At 43.1% G+C, this 20,485-nt stretch overlaps 1 protein-coding gene across 2 annotated transcripts in view; it reads left to right on the forward strand.

Moving 5' to 3' along the window:
• Nucleotides 1-1,612: 1,612 nt before the first annotated feature.
• LOC127002923 (anion exchange protein 3-like) overlaps nt 1,613-20,485 on the forward strand; it is a 34,145-nt gene continuing 15,272 nt past the window's right edge. For both annotated transcript variants that reach the window (XM_050869233.1, XM_050869234.1), the window contains exons 1-5: nt 1,613-1,903; nt 14,521-14,722; nt 15,228-15,456; nt 18,597-18,782; nt 19,602-19,908. In XM_050869233.1, coding sequence (XP_050725190.1) covers nt 1,813-1,903; nt 14,521-14,722; nt 15,228-15,456; nt 18,597-18,782; nt 19,602-19,908 — 1,015 coding nt within the window. In that variant the 5' untranslated portion in view covers nt 1,613-1,812. The remainder of the gene's footprint in view (nt 1,904-14,520; nt 14,723-15,227; nt 15,457-18,596; nt 18,783-19,601; nt 19,909-20,485) is intronic.

The following is a 20,485-nucleotide window of genomic DNA, read 5'->3' on the forward strand; positions in this document are numbered from 1 at the left end:
CTTTTTTTCCTCTCTTTCATTAACACCTTCGTCCGCGTCCTTGTTTACCTGTTTGTTTGTTTGTTTGTTGTCGGGTTTGATATTTAGCTCCTAGGTGGAAAGGTCACGTGACTTTTTGTGTGTGTGTGTGTGTTGTTTTTTTCCTTGTTTTCCTCCTCTCTTTTCTTTCTTTTTCTTTTCTTACTTTGTTTTATTTTGTGTATATTGTTTTTGTTTGTTTTGTTGTTTTTGTTTTCTTTCTTTATTTGCATTCATTTATTTTCGTCTTTTTTATTCTGTGTATATTGTTTTTGTTTGTTTTGTTGTTTTTGTTTTCTTTCTTTGCAGTCATTTATTTTCGTCTTTTTTATTTTGTGTATATTGTTTTTGTTTGTTTTGTTGTTTTTGTTTTCTTTCTTTATTTGCATTCATTTATTTTCGTCTTTTTTTAATTTTGTGTATATTGTTTTTGTTTGCTTTGTTGTTTTTGTTTTCTTTATCTATTCGCATTCTCATTTATTTTCGTCTATGATATTTTTCTTTATTTTCTTTTTACTAGTTGTCTATTACATGTTATTTCTCCTCATTCCCTTATGCTCTCTCTCCTATCCTCTTTATCCCTCATTTCCCTTCTACTCATGTCTACTTTTCCTGTCTTCTTCCTTTCTTCCCTTGTTCTCTTCTCTCTCTCTTAATGTCTCCTCTCTCCTTCCTTTCTTCCCTTATTTCTTTCCATAATGTCTTGCCTGATTCTCCCTTCCCTCTGGTTCCTCTCTCCTTTTCTGTCTTTTCCCCTCTCCTTTCTTCCTATCCTTATTTCCTACTCTTGTTTCCTTTCCTATCTCCTTCCTTTTCCATCCTTACTTCCTTCTTATGTCTCCTCTATCCTTCCTTTTATCCTTATTTCCTACCCATGTATCCTTTCCTCTCTCCTTCCTTTTTCTCTTTACTTCCTTTTCACATCTCCTTTCCCTTCTTTCTTCCTTTCTATCACTATTTCCTTGCGTAACACCTCGCCGCCTGTCCCTCGCGGTTTGAGCCGGTCGGGAGGAAGGAGGAAGAAGACGGCACCTCCTCAATACGGAACTTCAGTAGCGTGAAAAAACTCGGCAGCCGTTGGGGGTCATGTGGAGCGACCTTCTTCCACTTCCAGCCTGTCAAAGGAGCCTGGAGTGGACAGGGGTGGGTGGGAATGGGCGGGGGAGGCGTGCCGGATGCGTCGTTTAGGCAGGTGGGTCAATCAAGGCCGGGTGTTTCTGCCTTCGCTGTTTCCTCGTCCGTCGGATATTGCAAGAGCGGCGAGTTGACGCGCGCCGGGCAGCCAGACCCCGGTAGTGCGGCGCGCGCCAGTTGCATCCGCCTTTGCGTCCCTTACCCAATCTGACCTCGCATTGCCAGACGCCGCCGACGGGTTCCCTCACAGCGACACCTCATTACTCCCTCATCGCGGGCAAGACATTCCTTTTCTATTTGCCGGCAATGCATATCAAGTAAAGATTGGCATGTTTATGTAACGTATGGGCCGCGGCGGTGGGTAGAGCGACGCGAGAAAGGGCTTGTGGGTGGGCACTGGGCGGCGACGGTGGGCGGGGCGAGGCTCTGACCCAGCGCCGCCTCCCTTATATCAGGAGGAGCCCGCCGTCAGCCGTCAGTGTGTATTCGGCTAAGTTACAGGACGGAGGGAGCCTGCAGGATAGTGTCTGGCAGAGTCTAGTGGCAGCAGTGGAGCAGAAGAGGAGAGCGCTCAGTTACGCCGCAGCAGCAGTATAAAGTTGCAGTAGCACGGACGACGGCAGCCACCGCCTACTCCACTGCGACTCGGTGCCGGTAGCCATGGATACGTCGGGCACTCCAGAACCCGTCGCAGGCACCAAGAATGACTTCGACGACGAGAAGACGGTCCTCCGCCCCGACTTCCCGCTTGGTAATTGTCATCTCCCTTTGTTACCTGAAGTGTTGTGTTTTGGAGTGTGTTTCAACTCTGTGTGTTCCAACGGGCGTGTCGGGCGTTCTTATAGACTTAACCATCACTGCGCGTGCTTGGACATCCACCCTCAACTTTGTGTTCCAACGGGCGTGTCTGGCGTTCTGATAGACTTAACCATCACTGCGCGTGCTTGGACATCCACCCTCAACTTTGTGTTCCAACGGGCGTGTCTGGCGTTCTGATAGACTTAACCATCACTGCGCGTACCTGGACATCACCCTCTACTTTGTGTTCCAACGGGCGTGTCTGGCGTTCTGATAGACTTAACCATCACCGCGCGTGCATGGATATCCACCCTCTACTTTGTGTTCCAACGGGCGTGTGGCGGGCGTTCTGATAGACTTAACCATCACCGCGCGTGCTTGGACATCCACCCTCTACTTTGTGTTCCAACGGGCGTGTCGGGCGTTCTGATAGACTTAACCATCACCGCGCGTGCCTGGACATCCACCCTCTCACACCCCGCACTTAGAAACGTCAGAGAAAGGGACGGCTAGTGCGCTCGGACCTAGAGGCTTCGGGACGTCGCTAGGAAAGAGGAACATGGACGCAAATCAGGCCGCGAGGTACACAGAACGCGAGACAGTATGCAGGAACGTCAGAAAAGAAAGGAGGAAGAGCGAAAAAGCGATACGGGTAAAAATATGAAGACTAGAGATGGAACGAGAACTTGTTGACTCTAGTGAAATGTAAATCTTCGTGTATTAGTTTCTACAGTTTTAGAGAAGGCGAAACGCTATGCAAGAGAGTAAGGAAAGAAAGGAAGAAGCGAGAAAAGCCGATACGGGTAAAAATATAAGAGAATAGAGACAAAACGAGAAGGCGTAAACAGACTTAGACTCCAGTGAAACATAACTTATCTATTGCCTTACGCAGTTTCACAAAGGCTTAGAAAAGGAAGATATAAAGAAGCGAGAAAAAGCGATACGGGTCGAAAGATAAGAGAATAGAGACAAAACGAGAAGGCGTAAACAGACTTAGACTTTAGTGAAACATAACTTATCGTCTCTTGCCTTACGCAGTTTCACAGAGGCTTAGAAAAGGAAGATATAAAGAAGCGAGAAAAAGCGATACGGGTAAAAATATAAGAGAATAGAGACAAAACGAGAAGACGTAAACAGACTTAGACTTTAGTGAAACATAACTTATCGTCTCTTGCCTTACGCAGTTTCACAAAGGCTTAGAAAAGGAAGATATAAAGAAGCGAGAAAAGCCGATACGGGTAAAAATATAAGAGAATAGACACAAAACGAGAAGGCGTAAACAGACTTAGACTTTAGTGAAACATAACTTATCGTCTCTTGCCTTACGCAGTTTCACAGAGGCTTAGAAAAGGAAGATATAAAGGAGCGAGAAAAGCCGATACGGGTAAAAATATAAGAGAATAGAGACAAAACGAGAAGACGTAAACAAACTTAGACTTTATTGAAACATAACTCGTCGTCTCTTGCCTTACGCAGTTTCACAAAGGCTTAGAAAAGGAAGATATAAAGAAGCGAGAAAAGCCGATACGGGTAAAAATATAAGAGAATAGAGACAAAACGAGAAGGCGTAAACAGACTTAGACTCCAGTGAAACATAACTTATCGTCTCTTGCCTTACGCAGTTTCACAGAGGCTTAGAAAAGGAAGATATAAAGAAGCGAGAAAAAGCGATACGGGTCGAAAGATAAGGGAACAGAGACAAAACGAGAAGGCGTAAACAGACTTTGACTCCAGTGAAACATAACTTATCAACTTGTGCAGTGAGCCGTATATTAGACAGGCAAACAAACACAAACCAGCGAATTAAAAACCGTTGCCATTCTTGGTTACACAATCCTAACAGCTGCACGCGAAGAGAGAGAGAGGGAGAGATTTTACTAACCTTGTCGTGGGTGAGAGTCTAGCCAAAGATGACCCCGTTGCGTTGAAGAAACCTCAGCTGCCATGCCTCGAACTGGACACACGACACTGCCAAACCCACCGCCAAGATACTGTAGTAATGTCAGAGGAGGCGACGGAGAGACGAAGAGAAGATGGAAAAGGGGGGAAGAGAGACCACGCCATCTTTTTGTAGTGTTATATAAGGCGAGGTAGCGAGGAAAGACGTAGAGAAGTCGAGAGAAAGGAAAGAAAGAGTAGATGGAAGAGGGAAGACGAGAGAAAGAGAAGATAGAAAGGAACGAAAGAAAAGAGGAAAAATAGCGAGGTAGCGAAGAAAGACGAAGAGAAGTTGAGAGAAAGGAAATCGAAGAGAGGAAAGGAAAGAAAGAGTAGATGAAAGAGAAGAGGGAAAATAGCGAGGTAGCGAAGAAAGAGGAGACGAAGAGAAGATTTAGTAGATAAAAGAGAAGATGACAAAGAAACAGGTAGAGAAAGAAGATAAAATGAAGCCAACTATCACGCTTCTAATCTACTATAATGTTAGGTTACGAAGTAAACGAAAGGGAAAGGAGGAGGAGGAGGAGGAGGAGGAGGAGGAGGAGAGGAAGATGAAGGAGGTGATGTCACTGCTACCTTGAAATATTAGAGGAGGAGGAGGAGGAGGAGGGAAGGAGAGGGGAAAGGAGGAGGAGGAGGAGGAGCAGGATGTCGAGGACTCTCTTCAAGGTTCCCTCAGGTTCTTGTCCCCTTGTGTTTCGAAGCGATGCGGCGTTCCTAAGATGTTGATGATCCTTCCTCTGTTTTCCCTCCCTCTCTCTCTTCCCCTCTCTCTCTCCCTCGGCCGCTCTCAAACCCAACAGATCAAGACAGAGACTACTCGCTTCTGCCTCTTATCTTTTGTTTCTTTCTTACTCATTCGTTCTCTCTCTCTCATTTCTCTTCCTTTTGTCTTTATTTTTCGTTTCTCTTGTTCTGTCGCTGTCAAACTCAAGAATTCAGATCGCTTCATAAGGGTCAACAGGGGATACTCGCTTGGATATACTAGTACTTCTCTCTCTTTATTTTCTCTTCTCCTTCTCTCTCTTCTTCAGTCGCTCTCGAACTCCGTAATAAAATAGATCATTCGGAAGGGACGACACAGAATACTCGCTTCGAAATACATTTGTTACTCCTTCCTCCTCGCTTCTCTTTCCGATACCCTACGCGCCCCTGTCCACCCAGCAGTGAATGGGTACCAGGTATTATTCGGGGGTTGTGTCCCGTCTCCTGGGATCTGTTCTCTCCTCCTATAATTCCTTCCCCTTCTCTCTCTCCGGCATATGACCACATGTTGCGCCGACTAAACGAAACTTTCCAACTTTTTCCTGACTTTTCTCTTTGTCTCTCTTCTCTCTCTTTTGGTTTTCCCTCCTTTCCTTTCTCTCTCTCCCTTTCCCTCAGTTCCTTTTCCCTCCTTTCTTTTCTCCTATCTTCGTCTCCCTTGCTTTTTCCTTTTCCTTTCATTTTTGTCTTTTCCTCCTTCTCTTCTTTCTCTCCTTCACTACGAGAGAGATAATTGCTTCTTCTCCCTCCTTTCTTTTCTCTTTTCTCCCTCTTCTGTTTTCTCTTTTTCTATTATCTCTTTTCCTCTCATTCGCTTTTTCCTCTTCCTTTTATTTTCCTGTCTTTCCCTCCTCCTCTTTCTCTCCTTCGCTACGAGAGAGATAGTTGCTTCTTCTACCTCCTTTCTTTTCTCTTTTCTCCCTCTTCTGTTTTCTCTTTTCTATTATCTCTTTTCCTCTCATTCTCATTCTCAAACAACAACTACAGACTTCGTAGCAAAAGGAACAGAGACAAAACACTCACTTCCAAAACCCGAACTTCGAAAGCGAGTATCCTGTTGCCTCCCTTTTAAAATAATCCCTCTGGTTCTTGAGTTCGAAAGCGACTTAGAGAAAGAAAAAGAGAGAGGGAAAAAGGAAAATAAGCACCTTTTAGAAGACTGTCTACGTGAGCGAGCCACAGTGAAAATCTAGCTTAACTTAACCTCGTTCCAGTGATGTTTTCCAGCGCCCAGTGACTTTACGATATATAGAACACGTGCGTACGACTCGTTTGCGAAGGGTTGAAGGACGCGAAGCAAATGTCAAAAATAGCGGCTCGTAAATCAAGGATGGAAAAAAATGTGTGAATATTCGGCGCTTGGGTCCACCGCTATCGCCTTGTTTTGCATGTTAATTTTTATCTTACGTTTTCTTTTCCTTTTGTTACCCTTTCATTTTTTTGTCCCATTTTCTAGTTTTGTATTCTCTTTTCTCCGTTTTCTTCCTCGTCTTCGTTTTCTTTTGTTCTTTCTTTTTTATCCCATTTTCTACTTTTCTCCGTTTTCTCCGTCGTCTTCGTTTTCTTTTGTTCTCCTTTCTCTTTTTATCCCATTTTCGAGTTTTCTCTTCTCCGTTTTCTCCGTCGTCTTCGTTTTCTTTTGTTCTCCTTTCATATTTTTATCCCATTTTCTAGTTTTCCATTCTCTTTTCTCCGTTTTCTTCCTCGTTTTCATTTCTTTTTGTTCTCCTTTCATATTTTTGTCCCATTTTCTTGTTTTCTATTCTCTTTTCTCCGTTTTCTTTCTCGTCTTCGTTTTCTTTTGTTCTCCTTTCTTTTTTATCCCATTTTCTAGTTTTCTCTTCTCCGTTTTCTCCGTTGTTTTCATTTTCTTTTGTTCTCTTTTCTTTTTTTAACCCATTTTCTTGTTTTCTATTCTCTTTTCTCCGTTTTCTTCCTCGTCTTCATTTCCTTTTGTTCTCCTTTTTCTTTTCCTCAATCTTTTCTTACACCAATTTCTAGTTTTCTTTATTATTTTCTTCGGGAATAAGCTTGACTTTGTTTATAGACGAGTGAATAAGCTTCAATTCTCTTATGAGCTTGAATTTCTTTATAGTCATATGGATAAGCTTGAATATTGTTTATAGATGAATGAATAAACATTTTCGAATCGCTTATAAGCTTGAAATCCTTGATAGACTCGTGAATCTGCTTCTTTGCAACGCTTAAGAGCTTGAAGTTGTTTATGGACGTCTGAATAAGCCTCGTCGATTCACTTGGAAGCTTAAAATCATATATGGGAGTTGATAAGCTTCTTCGTTCACTTGGAAGCTTGACATCATGTATAAACGCATGAATAGGCCTGATATCGAGAGTAAAAATATATAAACGCATGAATAGGCTTGATATCGAGAGTAAAAATATATATAAACGCGTTAATAGGTTTGATATCGAGAGTAAAAATATATATAAACGCGTGAATAGGCTTGATATCGAGAGTAAAAATATATATAAACGCATGAATAGGCTTGATATCGAGAGTAAAAATATATAAACGCATGAATAGGCTTGATATCGAGAGTAAAAATATATATAAACGCATGAATAGGCTTGATATCGAGAGTAAAAATATATATAAACGCGTGAATAGTCTCCTTCGTAACGCTTGGCGGCTGCAGAGGAGACTCGCGAACATGGTATTCAGTTCCACTCGGGAGCTCACAAGGAGGCGCGATTATGCATTTTTTTATACTTTTTCTTACGCTTCCGATCCTGAAAATGAAAGCAAGTCACGGATTGAAGGAAATACCGATGTGGCTTTGTCCTGTCGATCCTCTGCCGTGATTTTGAGGCTGAAGAAGTTAAAAAGAAATGTGAGCTATTCCATGATACGCATTTCTGTTTAAGGATGAATATCAGATCGTATCGAATGTGCGTTCTCAGTGCTTAACCTTGTCCGCTCCGATGTTTTCAAATTTTCGCGCTCGTAACATCTAGTATCGTACTCTTTTATCTGAACAACGATAGCGCTCATGAACACTAAGTACTGGTACCGAATCAACAGTGTAAAACGATAATGAATAGCTAATGAGTTTCAAATTTTCGCGCTCGTAACATCTAGTATCGTACTCTTTTATCTGAACAACGATAGCGCTCATGAACACTAAGTACTGGTACCGAATCAATAGTGTAAAACAATAATGAATAATGAGTGAAAAGCAGCTAGTGGAAGGTTTAAAAAAAGTATAAAAAGTGCTGAGGGGAGGCCAGATATGTACCCCCTCGTATCGCATAGGGTTAAAGGTAGCCATGAACAGAGGACGAAAAAGATTAGGAATTAGCTTTGGCGCAGACATTAACGAATTATTGCACGGTACAGTCAAGGAAAGTATGCAAAATGGACATATGTTCAAGGAAAGTATATGCAGAAAGTATATTTGTAAAGGAGAACAAAAGGAAAATGAAGACGAGGAAGAAAACGGAGAAAAGAGATTAGAAAACAAGAAAATGGGATAAAAAACAGAAAAATATACAAATACAGGCTATTCCTTCATATAAGACCAAGAATATTACTTTCGTTGACTGTAATGAGAAAAACGACCTCTCTTACCACGTGCGTCTGGGCTACAAAATTATCGTAACCTTCGACAAATGTTTACAAAGAATATAAAATAAACTTTGTCCACAGCTACGATTTGATACTAGTCTTTAACACGTAGAAGAGTATACCATTCACTTCATTTTCTAACTCAACTTTCTCTCGACAAACGTTCGCTAACAATTAAAAAAAAGCAACCCTCATATACGACTTTATATTTATTTGCCCTCAGAAATACGGAAAAACGAGTGGACCATCGACTTCATTTTTTAAACAACTTCCTTTTGATATTTATTTGCTCAGAAATACGCAAAAACGAGTGGACCATCGACTTCATTTTTTAAACAACTTCCTTTTGATATTTATTTGCTCAGAAATACGCAAAAACGAGTGGACCATCGACTTCATTTTTTAAACAACTTCCTCTCGACAAACGTTCGCTGAGGGTAAAAAAAAAACTTCGACTTGATGTTTGTCCTTAAGTAATACGTAAAAAATCAGACCTTGCACTTCACTTGATAAACTTTCACGGGGGACTCATTAATGCTCCGTGGCCCTGGGCAGGTAACGGGTAACGCCTCTGCAGACCAGCATACGGAACGCGTGCAAATGGTCATGTGCCTGATTTGAAGGCCGATCGCTTCTTGCTCACGTGCGAGGCTTGGTGTGTCCTCCATACGTCTGTTGCTCTGTTCTGCCTGCCTCATCGTTGCCAGATTATCGTACTCAGCCGATTATATTTCCCGACTTCCTACCCCTAAACTGTCTTCTGGGCTCAATTAACGAAGCTTATTTATAGTTATCGTTAAAAGAGTTAGATTCTGATGTTTTTTGGCAATAGTTAGGCGTCGGAAGCTGGTAAATACTATGCTCTGAGTATGATAATCTGGCCTTCACCCCCCCGGCTGCATACTCACAGCAGCGTTCGGGGATAATCCAATATTACAATTGCAGATTAGTTTCTTGACTTCATTAACTGTAAAATAATGTTAGGTGAGTGAACAGCAATTTAGAACATGAAATTACCTTTAACTTTACTTTGAAATCTTATATAAGCGGCCACACACTCACACAAGCGTTCGTTGATGGTCTAATATTACAGTTTCAGATTAGTTACTTGACTTCATTAACTGTAAAATAATGTTAGGTGAGTGAACAGCAATTTAGAACATGAAATTACCTTTAACTTTACTTTGAAATCTTATATAAGCGGCCACACACTCACACAAGCGTTCGTTGACAGTCTAATATTACAGTTTCAGATTAGTTCCACGTCTTCGTTGACTATGAAATGATGTTAATGAAAAATAATATCGAACTTGAACGTTGAATAAAAAGAAAATGCTTGTTGTCTTCAGCAAGGCGTTTAGCGAATCAACATGTCCTTGGTCTGGATATAGTTTCCGAAAGAGACAAATACAGGATCACAGCGCTTACTAACAAGACTGATAAATATGCATCTCAAAACCACATCATTCTGTATTTACAAGCGTCACCCCTTTCCTTATGTATCTCAAGACCACCTCATTCTACATTAAAACTCGTGACCCCTTTCCTTTGCATCTCAAGACCACCTCATTCTACATTAAGACTCGTGACCCCTTTCCTTTGCATCTCAAGACCACCTCATTCTACATTAAAACTCGTAACCCCTTTCCTTATGTATATCAAGACCACCTCATTCTACATTAAAACTCGTCACCCCTTTCCTTATGCATCTCAAGACCACCTCATTCTACATTAAAACTCGTCACCCCTTTCCTTATGTATCTCAAGACCACCTCATTCTACATTAAAACTCGTCACCCCTTTCCTTATGTATCTCAAGACCACCTCATTCTACATTAAAACTCGTCATCCCTTTCCTTATGTATCTCAAGACCACCTCATTCTACATTAAAACTCGTCATCCCTTTCCTTATGTATCTCAAGACCACCTCATTCTACATTAAAACTCGTCACCCCTTTCCTTATGTATCTCAAGACCACCTCATTCTACATTAAAACTCGTCACCCCTTTCCTTATGTATCTCAAGACCACCTCATTCTACATTAAAACTCGTTACCCCTTTCCTTATGTATATCAAGACCACCTCATTCTACATTAAAACTCGTCACCCCTTTCCTTATGTATCTCAAGACCACCTCATTCTACATTAAAACTCGTAACCCCTTTCCTTATGTATCTCAAGACCACCTCATTCTACATTAAAACTCGTAACCCCTTTCCTTATGTATCTCAAGACCACCTCATTCTACATTAAAACTCGTGACCCCTTTCCTTATGTATCTCAAGACCACCTCATTCTACATTAAGACTCGTCACCCCTTTCCTTATGCACTTCAAGACCACCTCATTCTACATTAAAACTCGTGACCCCTTTCATTATGCATATCAAGACCAGCTCATTCTGCATTAAGACTCGTCACCCCTTTCCTTATGCATTTCAAGACCACCTCATTCTACATTAAGACTCGTGACCCCTTATGCATTTCAAGACCAGCTCATTCTGCATTAAGACTCGTGACCCCTTATGTATCTCAAGACCACCTCATTCTGCATTAAGACTCGTCACCCGTCGCGCTAAATCCTTGACGCATAACAGATACCAAGTAGGGGATTCAATTATTATGCAGGCACGTCATTCAGAGGGCGGGTAGTTGTCAGCGTGTGAAATAAGTTTGTCACCCAGGCACGGCCACCACGCTCAAGAGATATCCATTATTCATAGTTACCCCTCAAAGCTTACACGTGCAGCATCGTATATCATAATAGGCCTGTGATTGCGTTTTCTTTATATGTCTACTGTCTTCACGTGCCCTCAATCATTTAAAATTTTCTCCTCTTCCTTTCATCCTTCGTTCGTTCATTCCTTTCTCTTCGTTCTCTCGTTTCTCTTCCTCTCTCTGCTTTCAGTCACTTCTCTTCCTTCCGTCCTTCGTTCGTTCATTCCTTTCTCTTCCTTCTCTCGTTTCTCTTCCTCTCTCTGCTTTCAGTCACTTCTCTTCCTTCCGTCCTTCGTTCGTTCATTCCTTTCTCTTCCTTCTCTCGTTTCTCTTCCTCTCTGCTTTCAATCACTTCTCTTCCTTCCATCCTTCGCTCGTTCATTCCTTTCTCTTCCTTCTCTCGTTTCTCTTCCTCTCTCTGCCTTCAGTCACTTCTCTTCCTTCCGTCCTTCGTTCGTTTCCTTTCCTCTTTCTTCTTCTTCTCTCTTTCTCTCTCTGCTTTCAATCACTTCTCTTCCTTCCGTCCTTCGTTCATTCCTTTCTCTTCCTTCTCTCGTTTCTCTTCCTCTCTCTGCCTTCAGTCACTTCTCTTCCTTCCGTCCTTCGTTCGTTCATTCCTTTCTCTCTCTCCTCTCCATATAAGTGTCTAGTCAGTTCTCCCTTCCTTCGTTTCTTCCTTTCTTCCTTCTCTTTTTTTTTTCTCTCTCTATCTAGCTATCTATTTTTTTTCTATCTTCACAAGCCTTCAATCACTTTTCGTCTTCCTTCTTCCTTCCGTCCTGTGCCCCGTTTTCCTCCCTGTCTCTATCCACCTCTATATCTTTCTATCTATCTATCTATCTGTATATTTCAACCCACACAGAGATTCCTTCCCCTTCTGTCTCTCTCCGGCATATGACCACAGATGTTGCGCCGACTAAACGAAACTTTCCAACTTTCCAACACACACAGAAGGAGACACGGCCCTCAGAATCTTAAAAGCCATCCAGTACTTTATAGTCCAACACCGATCCGTCATTTCTAAACACCACAACGACCACCAAAAGAACAATCCATACCTATGATGTCCGCGTGAGACCCAGCAGAGAAAACTAGCCTAACAAACCCATGTCAATCAGTGTGAAGGAGAACAGGTCGCTACTTAAACTTAGAAGGAAAACAGCTTAATACCCGGCCTGTACACCATCAAAAGCGAGCTCCCCCCCGCGCCGGTGAAAGCTGATAGATGTTAAGGTTCAGCAGCATTCGACGAGCAAGGCTGACTGACATAATAATCAATGCCAAATACAAGGCCAGTCAGATCGCAAGGAATATGTCGCTCAGTCCATGGCTCCGAAGACTCACGCAGGCTTGTATGGGGGGGCTAGATGCGATGTGTGTGTGTGTGTGTGTGTGTGTGTGTGTGTGTGTGTGTGTGTGTGTGTGTGTGTGAGGATCGATCGGTTTTGGATGTCGGTAAACGGAAAGGTCATAAAAACGCTTCAAATAAGGAGAATGATATGAAAAAGAGGAAGAGAAATACAGTTAATGGACGCAGTAATGGAATGACAACTTGAGAGAGAGAGAGAGAGAGAGAGAGAGAGAGAGAGAGAGAGAGAGAGAGAGAGAGAGAGAGAGAGAGAGAGCATAGACATTTGTGTACTAGTTACGAAATATCTTGCCAACTTGATAAGCTAGTAGAGAAATATACGGCAATAGAGCTTTAGAAAATCCTTAAATACAACCACAACAACAACAACAACCACAACAACAACAACTTAATACTAATACTACGAAAACCACAACTATTACTACAACTCACTACCACCATTAAATAAGTAACAACCAAACGGGGATCATAACTACTGAAAAATTTCCTTACGACTAACTCCTATTACAAAATCCTCTATACACCTCAAACAAGAGCATCGAATACCTTCAAAAGCTTCTGATCCTCTTAAAAGCCATCAGAACCGCCTTTGAATAAGTAAAAAGCCTCACCCTAGCCTACCCGAATGTCCCCAATCGTCTATATTTTCCCGGTTATCAGAGGATTATAAATTAAGTGCAAGCGATTTATATAGTCCTCAATCTCTCTCTCTCTCTCTCTCTCTCTCTCTCTCTCTCTCTCTCTCTCTCTCTCTCTCTCTCTCTCTCTCTCTCTCTCTCTCTCTCTCTCTCTCTCTCTCTCTCTCTCTCTCTCTCTCTCTCTCAAAAACGTTCGTAACAAGAGCCACAAACGTTTGATAATTGGAGTTTGAGAGTGTGTTTGTCTCTCTGTCTCTCCCTTCCTTCCCTTGCCTTTTCTCTTTCTTTGTCTCTAACATAAGCCTGAAACGTTTGATGATAATACGAGTCATCAGTTTGTACACGCTATCCACACACGTAGCAGTAGTCTTTGTTGTTATTATAGCGGAAATAACAAAAATAGCTATAGGAAGTGATGTCTGACGCCCCGGGAAACCCCAATGATGCAATTTGAGACGCCAACCACTCCAGGAAAGGAAGGAAAAATACTCATACTTTTCCTTTTTACCTTTTAACGCCCACAGGTCTGACGAAGAGGAACCGGTAGACACGAAAACAGGAAAATTGTTTAGAAGTTTACATTAGCCGACTCTGAAACGTTACTTGGACCAGGAAAAGCATTAGGAAGGATGTTGTTTCCTTAACCAAATAAAAAAAAAATGGTCCTGTTAAGCAAGAATACATTGATAGTTTCCTTTATTTTCGTCTTTTCCTTGACCTGTATCCTTCGTTTTGACATCCTTTGGTATTTAAGTTTTTATATATTATCCTTTTTCATAATTGTTTTTTTTTTATCATTTTTCTTTTCTTTTTTCTTTTTTTTTACTATCATTTTTTTTTCTGGTATTATCCTTTTTTCATATTGCTTTCTTTTGTGCATTTTTTTTTTTTTTTTTTTTTTTTTTGTGGGCATTATCCTTCGCCTGTATCCTTCCTCTAAAGTCTAATCATCTATTTTTAACCTGTGTCTTAACTCCCTTTGATGCTCCCTTTGTAAGTCATCTTTTAACTTTTTTTTTCTGTAACTTTTTTAACTTCTCTTTTGTAGTAACTCGTATTTAACTATCCCTTTCTTACTCTCGTTTAACTTCTCTTTTTGTATCTTTTTAACTTCTGGACCTCTCGTTTAACCTTCCCTTTCTACTGTTCCCTTTGTTACTCGTGTTCAACTGTTCCCTTTAATAATTCCTGTTTAACTCTCCCTTTGTCACTCCTGTTCAACTCTCCCTTTGTGACTTTACTCCTTTTCTAACCCGTGGATCTCGTTTCTATTTCTTCTCTCTCCTTTCTCATTCCTGTTTAACTTTTCTTCTGTTAGGCTGTCACATAGTTAAGTCGACGCTTTCACAAACTCAGTCGTAAGAAATATGTCTAGCCTACCCTTCTCTTATCTTCTGTGTCTCATTCCTAATCTTCTTTATCGCATCCTTAACCTCCCTTTCCCTCTCTCTTCTTCTGTGTCTCATTCCTAATCTTCTGTACCGCATCCTTAACCTCCCTTTCCCTCTCTTATCCTCTGTACCACTTGTCTAACCACGTCTTTCCTTCCTCTCCAGGCGCGGTGCTACTGGACTTGGAGGAGCGGGACCTGCCAAGCATCGCCGGCCGGGTGGTGGACAAGATGATCGCTTGTGACCAGATCCCGGTCGACCAGCGCGAGGCAGTGATCCGCGTTCTCCTCCTCCGACACAAACACATCCGCGAGAACCAGTCTTCCTTCAGGCTCCCCTCCCTCGCCTCCAAGAGCACCCTCGTCAAGTAAGTTAAGGGGGGTGTCCTGGGTTTACATATATATATAAATTCATACACATACGGAGACAGCTATTGGAAGGCCATGATTCAGGGTTACGGTGCTGTGTGTTGCAAGAGTGTGCTGTGTTGCCCTTCCTTCCTGTTGAGAGAGAGAGAGAGAGAGAGAGAGAGAGAGAGAGAGAGAGAGAGAGAGAGAAAGGGGGGGGTTAAGGAAGTTGGAGAATATAGATGAAGAGGAAGAGAAACAGGAGGAAGAAAAAGGAAGGTTGGAGGAATGGAGTGTATTGGAGAGAGAGAGAGAGAGAGAGAGAGAGAGAGAGAGAGAGAGAGAGAAAGGGGGGGGGTTAAGGAAGTAGGAGAATATGGATGAAGAGGAAGAGGAAAAGGAGGAAGAAAAAGGAAGGTTGGAGAAATGGAGTGTATTGAAGAGAGAGAGAGAGAGAGAGAGAGAGAGAGAGAGAGAGAGAGAGAGAGAGAGAGAGTAACCATCCCTGTCTCTCCCTCCCAACAGTTCCGACGAGAAGCTGTCCCGATCGGCCACGGCGGGCAGCTTGGATGGCAGCAGCAACCTCCGTTCCTCGGTGCGCAAGGCCGGACTCTCAAATCTATTCCACGTCAACACCTTCTCGAGCTTCCTCCGCAACAACTCCGCCGAGGACACCAACGTCGTGTCCAATGGCGACGTATCGAAGGATAAGGTGGCCTTCAAGAGGAGTGTGAGCCACGAGACGTACACACAGGTGGGTGACCGCGGGACTTCTTTCCGCGTAGGTCTGAGCGAGGCGTGGCATTCGCGGGGCACCGGAAGGGCCTTGGAGGGCGGTAGAAAGGATGGAGGTGCCGAGGTCCGCGCGGCTTGAACCTAGGGAACTGTCAGGCAGCCATATTGCGGTTGTCAGTTAGCTCAAAGGATAGAAAGGAATGGAGTTGCCGGGATCCGCGCGTCTTGAAGCTAGCGAACTGTCAGTCATATTGTGGTTGTCAATAAGTACCATGGTTAGTACAAAGGATAGAAAGGATGGAGATGCCGGGATCCGCGCGGCTTGAACCTAGCGAACTGTCAGCCATATTGTGGTTGTGAATTAGTACCATGGTTAGCACAAAGGAGTAACAGAGGGAGAATTTAATACAAACAACAAAGAGACAGTTAAACACGAATAACAAACGGAAAACTGAACTATACTATTAATAAAGGAAATAGTGAAGCAAGGTTGTTCGGGACCCCTGTTTGACATTTCTGAAGGGTATAAACCTATCCATGGAGGTAGGATGAGGTAGGGTGGTAGGATGTCGTAACTGGTAAGGTCATCAGCTGTCCTTCGCTTTGCCTCCTACCGAAATCTGACCCCCCTTCATCCCTCCTATCCCCTCCCCCTCAAATCCATCACCCCTGCCACCCACTCCATTACCCCTGTCCCCTCTCTCTCACTCCCATTCCCTCCCCTCCTACCCCTGTCCCAAGCGTGTCGCAACTCGTCGGCCGCGGCTGATTGAACTTCCCAACACTTCCGCGGTCAGAAACTTTACACACACACACACACACACACGCACACACGGCCTTGCCTCGCCCGCCGCCTATATCCTACCGTGTCCCGTTCACCTTGTGGGACCTAACCTCAACACCTTGGCGACCTACACTTCCCCCTCCCACTTCCCATCCGTCCACCGCGCAAGAATATTTACTTTTTTTTTTCTTCCTGGGCGCGGGTGACATTTAAGTGCCTGTATTTTGCTCTGAATTACATCTTGGTAAATTCCCCGTCTCGTGAGCCTGAGGGACACACACGTTGGAGGCTTTTTAAATTTCTTATCATTGTTTATTGAAAGTTACGTGGGTAGTTTGGCTTTTCAGTTCCATTTTTGTATAGTATTAGTATTTATTGAAAGGAAGAGGAAGAAAAGGAGGGAGAGAGAAGTCGAAGGAGGAAGGAGTAGAGAGAGAGAGAGAGAGAGAGAGAGAGAGAGAGAGAGAGAATTTAAGTTAACTTCACTTTTGTTATGGAGTTAGCTCGAAGTGTTAGGCTGTCTCATAGTTAAGTCGACGCTATCGCAAACTCAGCCGTAAGAAAGTCATGTATACAAAATCAACAAAACCAACTCACCGCGCCTTGAAAAACAGGTCAAAACAGAAAGATCATCCACATTAGTATTAAAGACCAAGACGACGGTTACAAATTCAAGCATTATGGTCGCGAGAAGACACCAGCGGCCGGCGATTGACGGAAGGGGCCTTTAAGCCAACGTTGCCAGATGCTCCTCCTCAGGGTCTTATATCTGCCGATTTTCATCCCTTAAACCGTCTCCTCCACCCCTTTACTGGTTTTATATAGAGTTATTGTTAAAATGGTCAATTATTGGTGTTTCTCGTCAATAGTTATGGGTCGGAAACCGGTAAAAACGATGATCTGGGGACGAAGATTTGGCACAGTTGCTTTATACATTTCGCGCGCAAGTTGGCTACACATATTTGACAAGGCTTTCGTAGGAGTTGTATGCCTTTCCAGCGGTAGTTTTATGACCCTGGTGGTAGTTTGATCCTTCTTCTGTACCGTGAACCTAAAAGAACACGTATTAGAACCCGAGTGATCTCATTTTTGGCCTTAGGAAAGAGTTGATGTGAAGGGCGGAAGCGTCTGACGCAAGGGTACCAAGTCTTGGCGCTTCGAAAACAAAAGGGCGCGAGATTCTTATAGGTTGCCTCACAGCGTAGCGCCTAGCCTTGCCCTCCACCCCGTTATGCCTTGTCTGTTGTCATCCACACACACACACACACACACACACACACACACACACACACACAGCAAGCGGGGAACTCCCTCAGAACGGCGACTCCTCAGGAATGAAACCCCGACGGCCTTGACGGGGCGCGGCCACCAACCCAACTCGACCGCGTTTTTTCCTTCTTGCGGCTGGAGGGGAATTCTCTGACGCCATTCATTTGTACTCTCGCATTTGCTTTCCTCTGGTTCTTTTCTTTCCGTCCTGTCTCTCAAACCTTCCTCCTCCTCCTCCTTCTCTGCTTCTCCATAACCCCCCGGCATATGACCACAGATGTTGCACCGACTAAACGAGACTTTTTTTCTCCATAACCCAAGAATGCAAGGGAAGGTTACGCCATTTATTTTACTCATCCACTCCTCGGCTGTATTCCTCGCTTGCCTTTTCCTTTCCTTTCCTCTGATTCCTCTTTCCTCCTGTCTCTCAAACCTTCCTCCTCCTCCTCCTCTTCTTCTTCTCCTTCCATAACCCAAGAATGCAAGGGAAGGTTACATCATTCATCTGACTCATCCTCCTTTCCTTTCCTTTCCTTTCCTTTCCTCTCTGACGCCATTCATTTGCACACTCGCATTTGCTTTCCTCTGGTTCTTTTCTTTCCTTCCTGTCTCTCAAACCTTCCTCCTCCTCTTCTTCTTCTCCTTCCCTCACCCAAGAATGCAAGGGAAGGTTACGCCATTCATCTGACTCATCCACTCCTCGGCTGTATTACTCGCTTGCCCTTTCCCGTTTCTATTAAGTCAGTCAGTCGTTTTTACAGTTCTCTCCTCGGCCATTCGTCTTTACCATCGTTATTTATTTCCTTGCTATCTTCTTCCCTTTGTCTTTTTTCTTCATTGTTCCTTCGTCCTCTACTTCTTCGCTGCCCTAATCATTGTCTTTTTCTTTAATTTATCATCTGTCTGTCTCTCTCTTCGTGTTTCTTTATCATTCCTCTTATTCTGCATTTTTAACCCATACTGTGATTTATTTCAACGCTGTGAGAAAGAATTAAAAAGCCAACAATAGCCTAATGAAAAGACTAACCTAACCTAACCTAACCTAACCTAACCTAACCTAACCTAACCTAACCTAACCTAACCTTCCCTTCCCCTTCCTCCCTCAGATCGACATCGACGGAGACTTAGGAACCCAGAGAGATGGTGTGCGCAAGAATAAGGAATTGATGAAGAAGATCCCGGAGGGCGCTGAGGCCACGGCCGTGCTGGTCGGTGCCGTGGACTTCCTGAAACACCCGACCATCGCCTTCGTGCGTCTGGCCGAGGGCGTCATGATGGACAACCTGGTGGAGGTGAGACGCCGGCCGCTCTACTGCAGGAGATATAAAGAATACAATAAATCAAATAGAATGAGATAAGCAGAATAGGATAACCAATAGAAAGAATAGGAGAAAATAGAAATGAAATAGAATAGGATACGGGATACAGTAGATAGAATTGAATAAATAGACTAAATGGACCGTATTGGCTATACAGACAGAGTTCCACAGAGTTCAAGTTATAGACTAGAGTGCATCTGAGGCTGTCTCAGGGATACACGGCCATGATGCCGCCGTCGCCCCAAGCCGATGGTTGCACACACTTCACTCCTACCCGATTTCAGTTTTTCTCCATGTCAAAGAGTAGAGTCAGGAAACCGGGTAGGAGTAAAGTGTGTGCAGTCGTTGGCAAGGAGCGGTGGCGGCACCAAGGCCATGTATCCTGGAGGCAGCCTCAGACGCACTCTAATACATAACTTGAGTTCTATGGAAAGTACTGGTTTGACACCAATACGGTCCATTATATAGGATAAGGAATAAAATAAAGAGGATAGGATAAATAACAGAATAGATAGAGTAGAATGAATAGAATAAAGAGTAAAAGAGGAGAAGGAGGAGGAGGAGAAAGAAAAGAAAAAGAAGAAAGGAGGAGAAGAGAAGTATAGAGTTAAAGGAGGAAGAGGAGAAGAAGAAGAAAAGGAGGAGAAGGAAGAAAGTATAGAGTAAAGAAGGAAAAGGAGGAGGAGGAGGAGGAAGTATAGAGTTAAGCAGGAGGAGGAAGAGGAATAGGAGGAGATAAATGAATAAAAATGATAAAACAAACTAACAACCCGCTCCTTTCCATTCCTCCAGGTTCCCATTCCAGTCCGCTTCATGTTCGTGCTGCTGGGTCCCTTCCACGGCGAGATGGATTACCACGAGGTTGGTCGCTCAATCTCCACGCTCATGTCCGACAAGGGCTTCCACGAGGTTGCCTACCGAGCACACTCACGCGGGCAACTCCTTTCCGCTATCAACGAGTTCTTGAATGCCTCCATCGTCCTGCCTCCGACTGACTGGAACAACAAAGACCTCGTTCCAGTGGATGAGATTCAGGAAAAAGCTAGTCAGATGATGAAGAAGAAGGAGAGCATCAGGTCCAAGCGCATGGCAGATCAAGGTGACTATCGGGAAGCGTAGAAGGAATAGCCAAATGCCTCTTCAGTTTATTTTTTGTTTTGTGTTGTTTTATTCAGTTTTTTTTTAGTATTTCCTAGTGTTTTGAGGCATTCCGTATATGTTACTTCAATGGCAGATCAAGGTGACTGTATCGGAAGGTGTAGAAGGAATAGCCAAATGCCTCGTAAGCTTATTTTTTGTTATTTTTGTTGTTTTATGTTGTTTTATCAGGGGGTTTCTTAGTATTTCCTAGTGTTTTAAGGCATTCCGTATAAGTTAATTCAATGGCAGATCAAGGTGACTGTATCGGAAGGTGTAGAAGGAATAGCCAAATGCCTCGTAAGCTTATTTTTTGTTATTTTTGTTGTTTTATGTTGTTTTATGTTGTTTTATCAGGGGGTTTCTTAGTATTTCCTAGTGTTTTAAGGCATTCTGTACTTGTAACTTCAGTGGCAGATCACGGTAACTTTAGGGAAGGCATAGAAAGATTAGGCTAATGAAAGTTAAAAAAAATAGCCTAGTGAAGGTATAGAAAGATTTCCCCAGTGAAGGCATAGAAAGAATAGGCTAATGAATGT

This window comes from Eriocheir sinensis, chromosome 24 (assembly GCF_024679095.1).
Source record: "Eriocheir sinensis breed Jianghai 21 chromosome 24, ASM2467909v1, whole genome shotgun sequence".
Classification (NCBI taxonomy): domain Eukaryota; kingdom Metazoa; phylum Arthropoda; class Malacostraca; order Decapoda; family Varunidae; genus Eriocheir; species Eriocheir sinensis.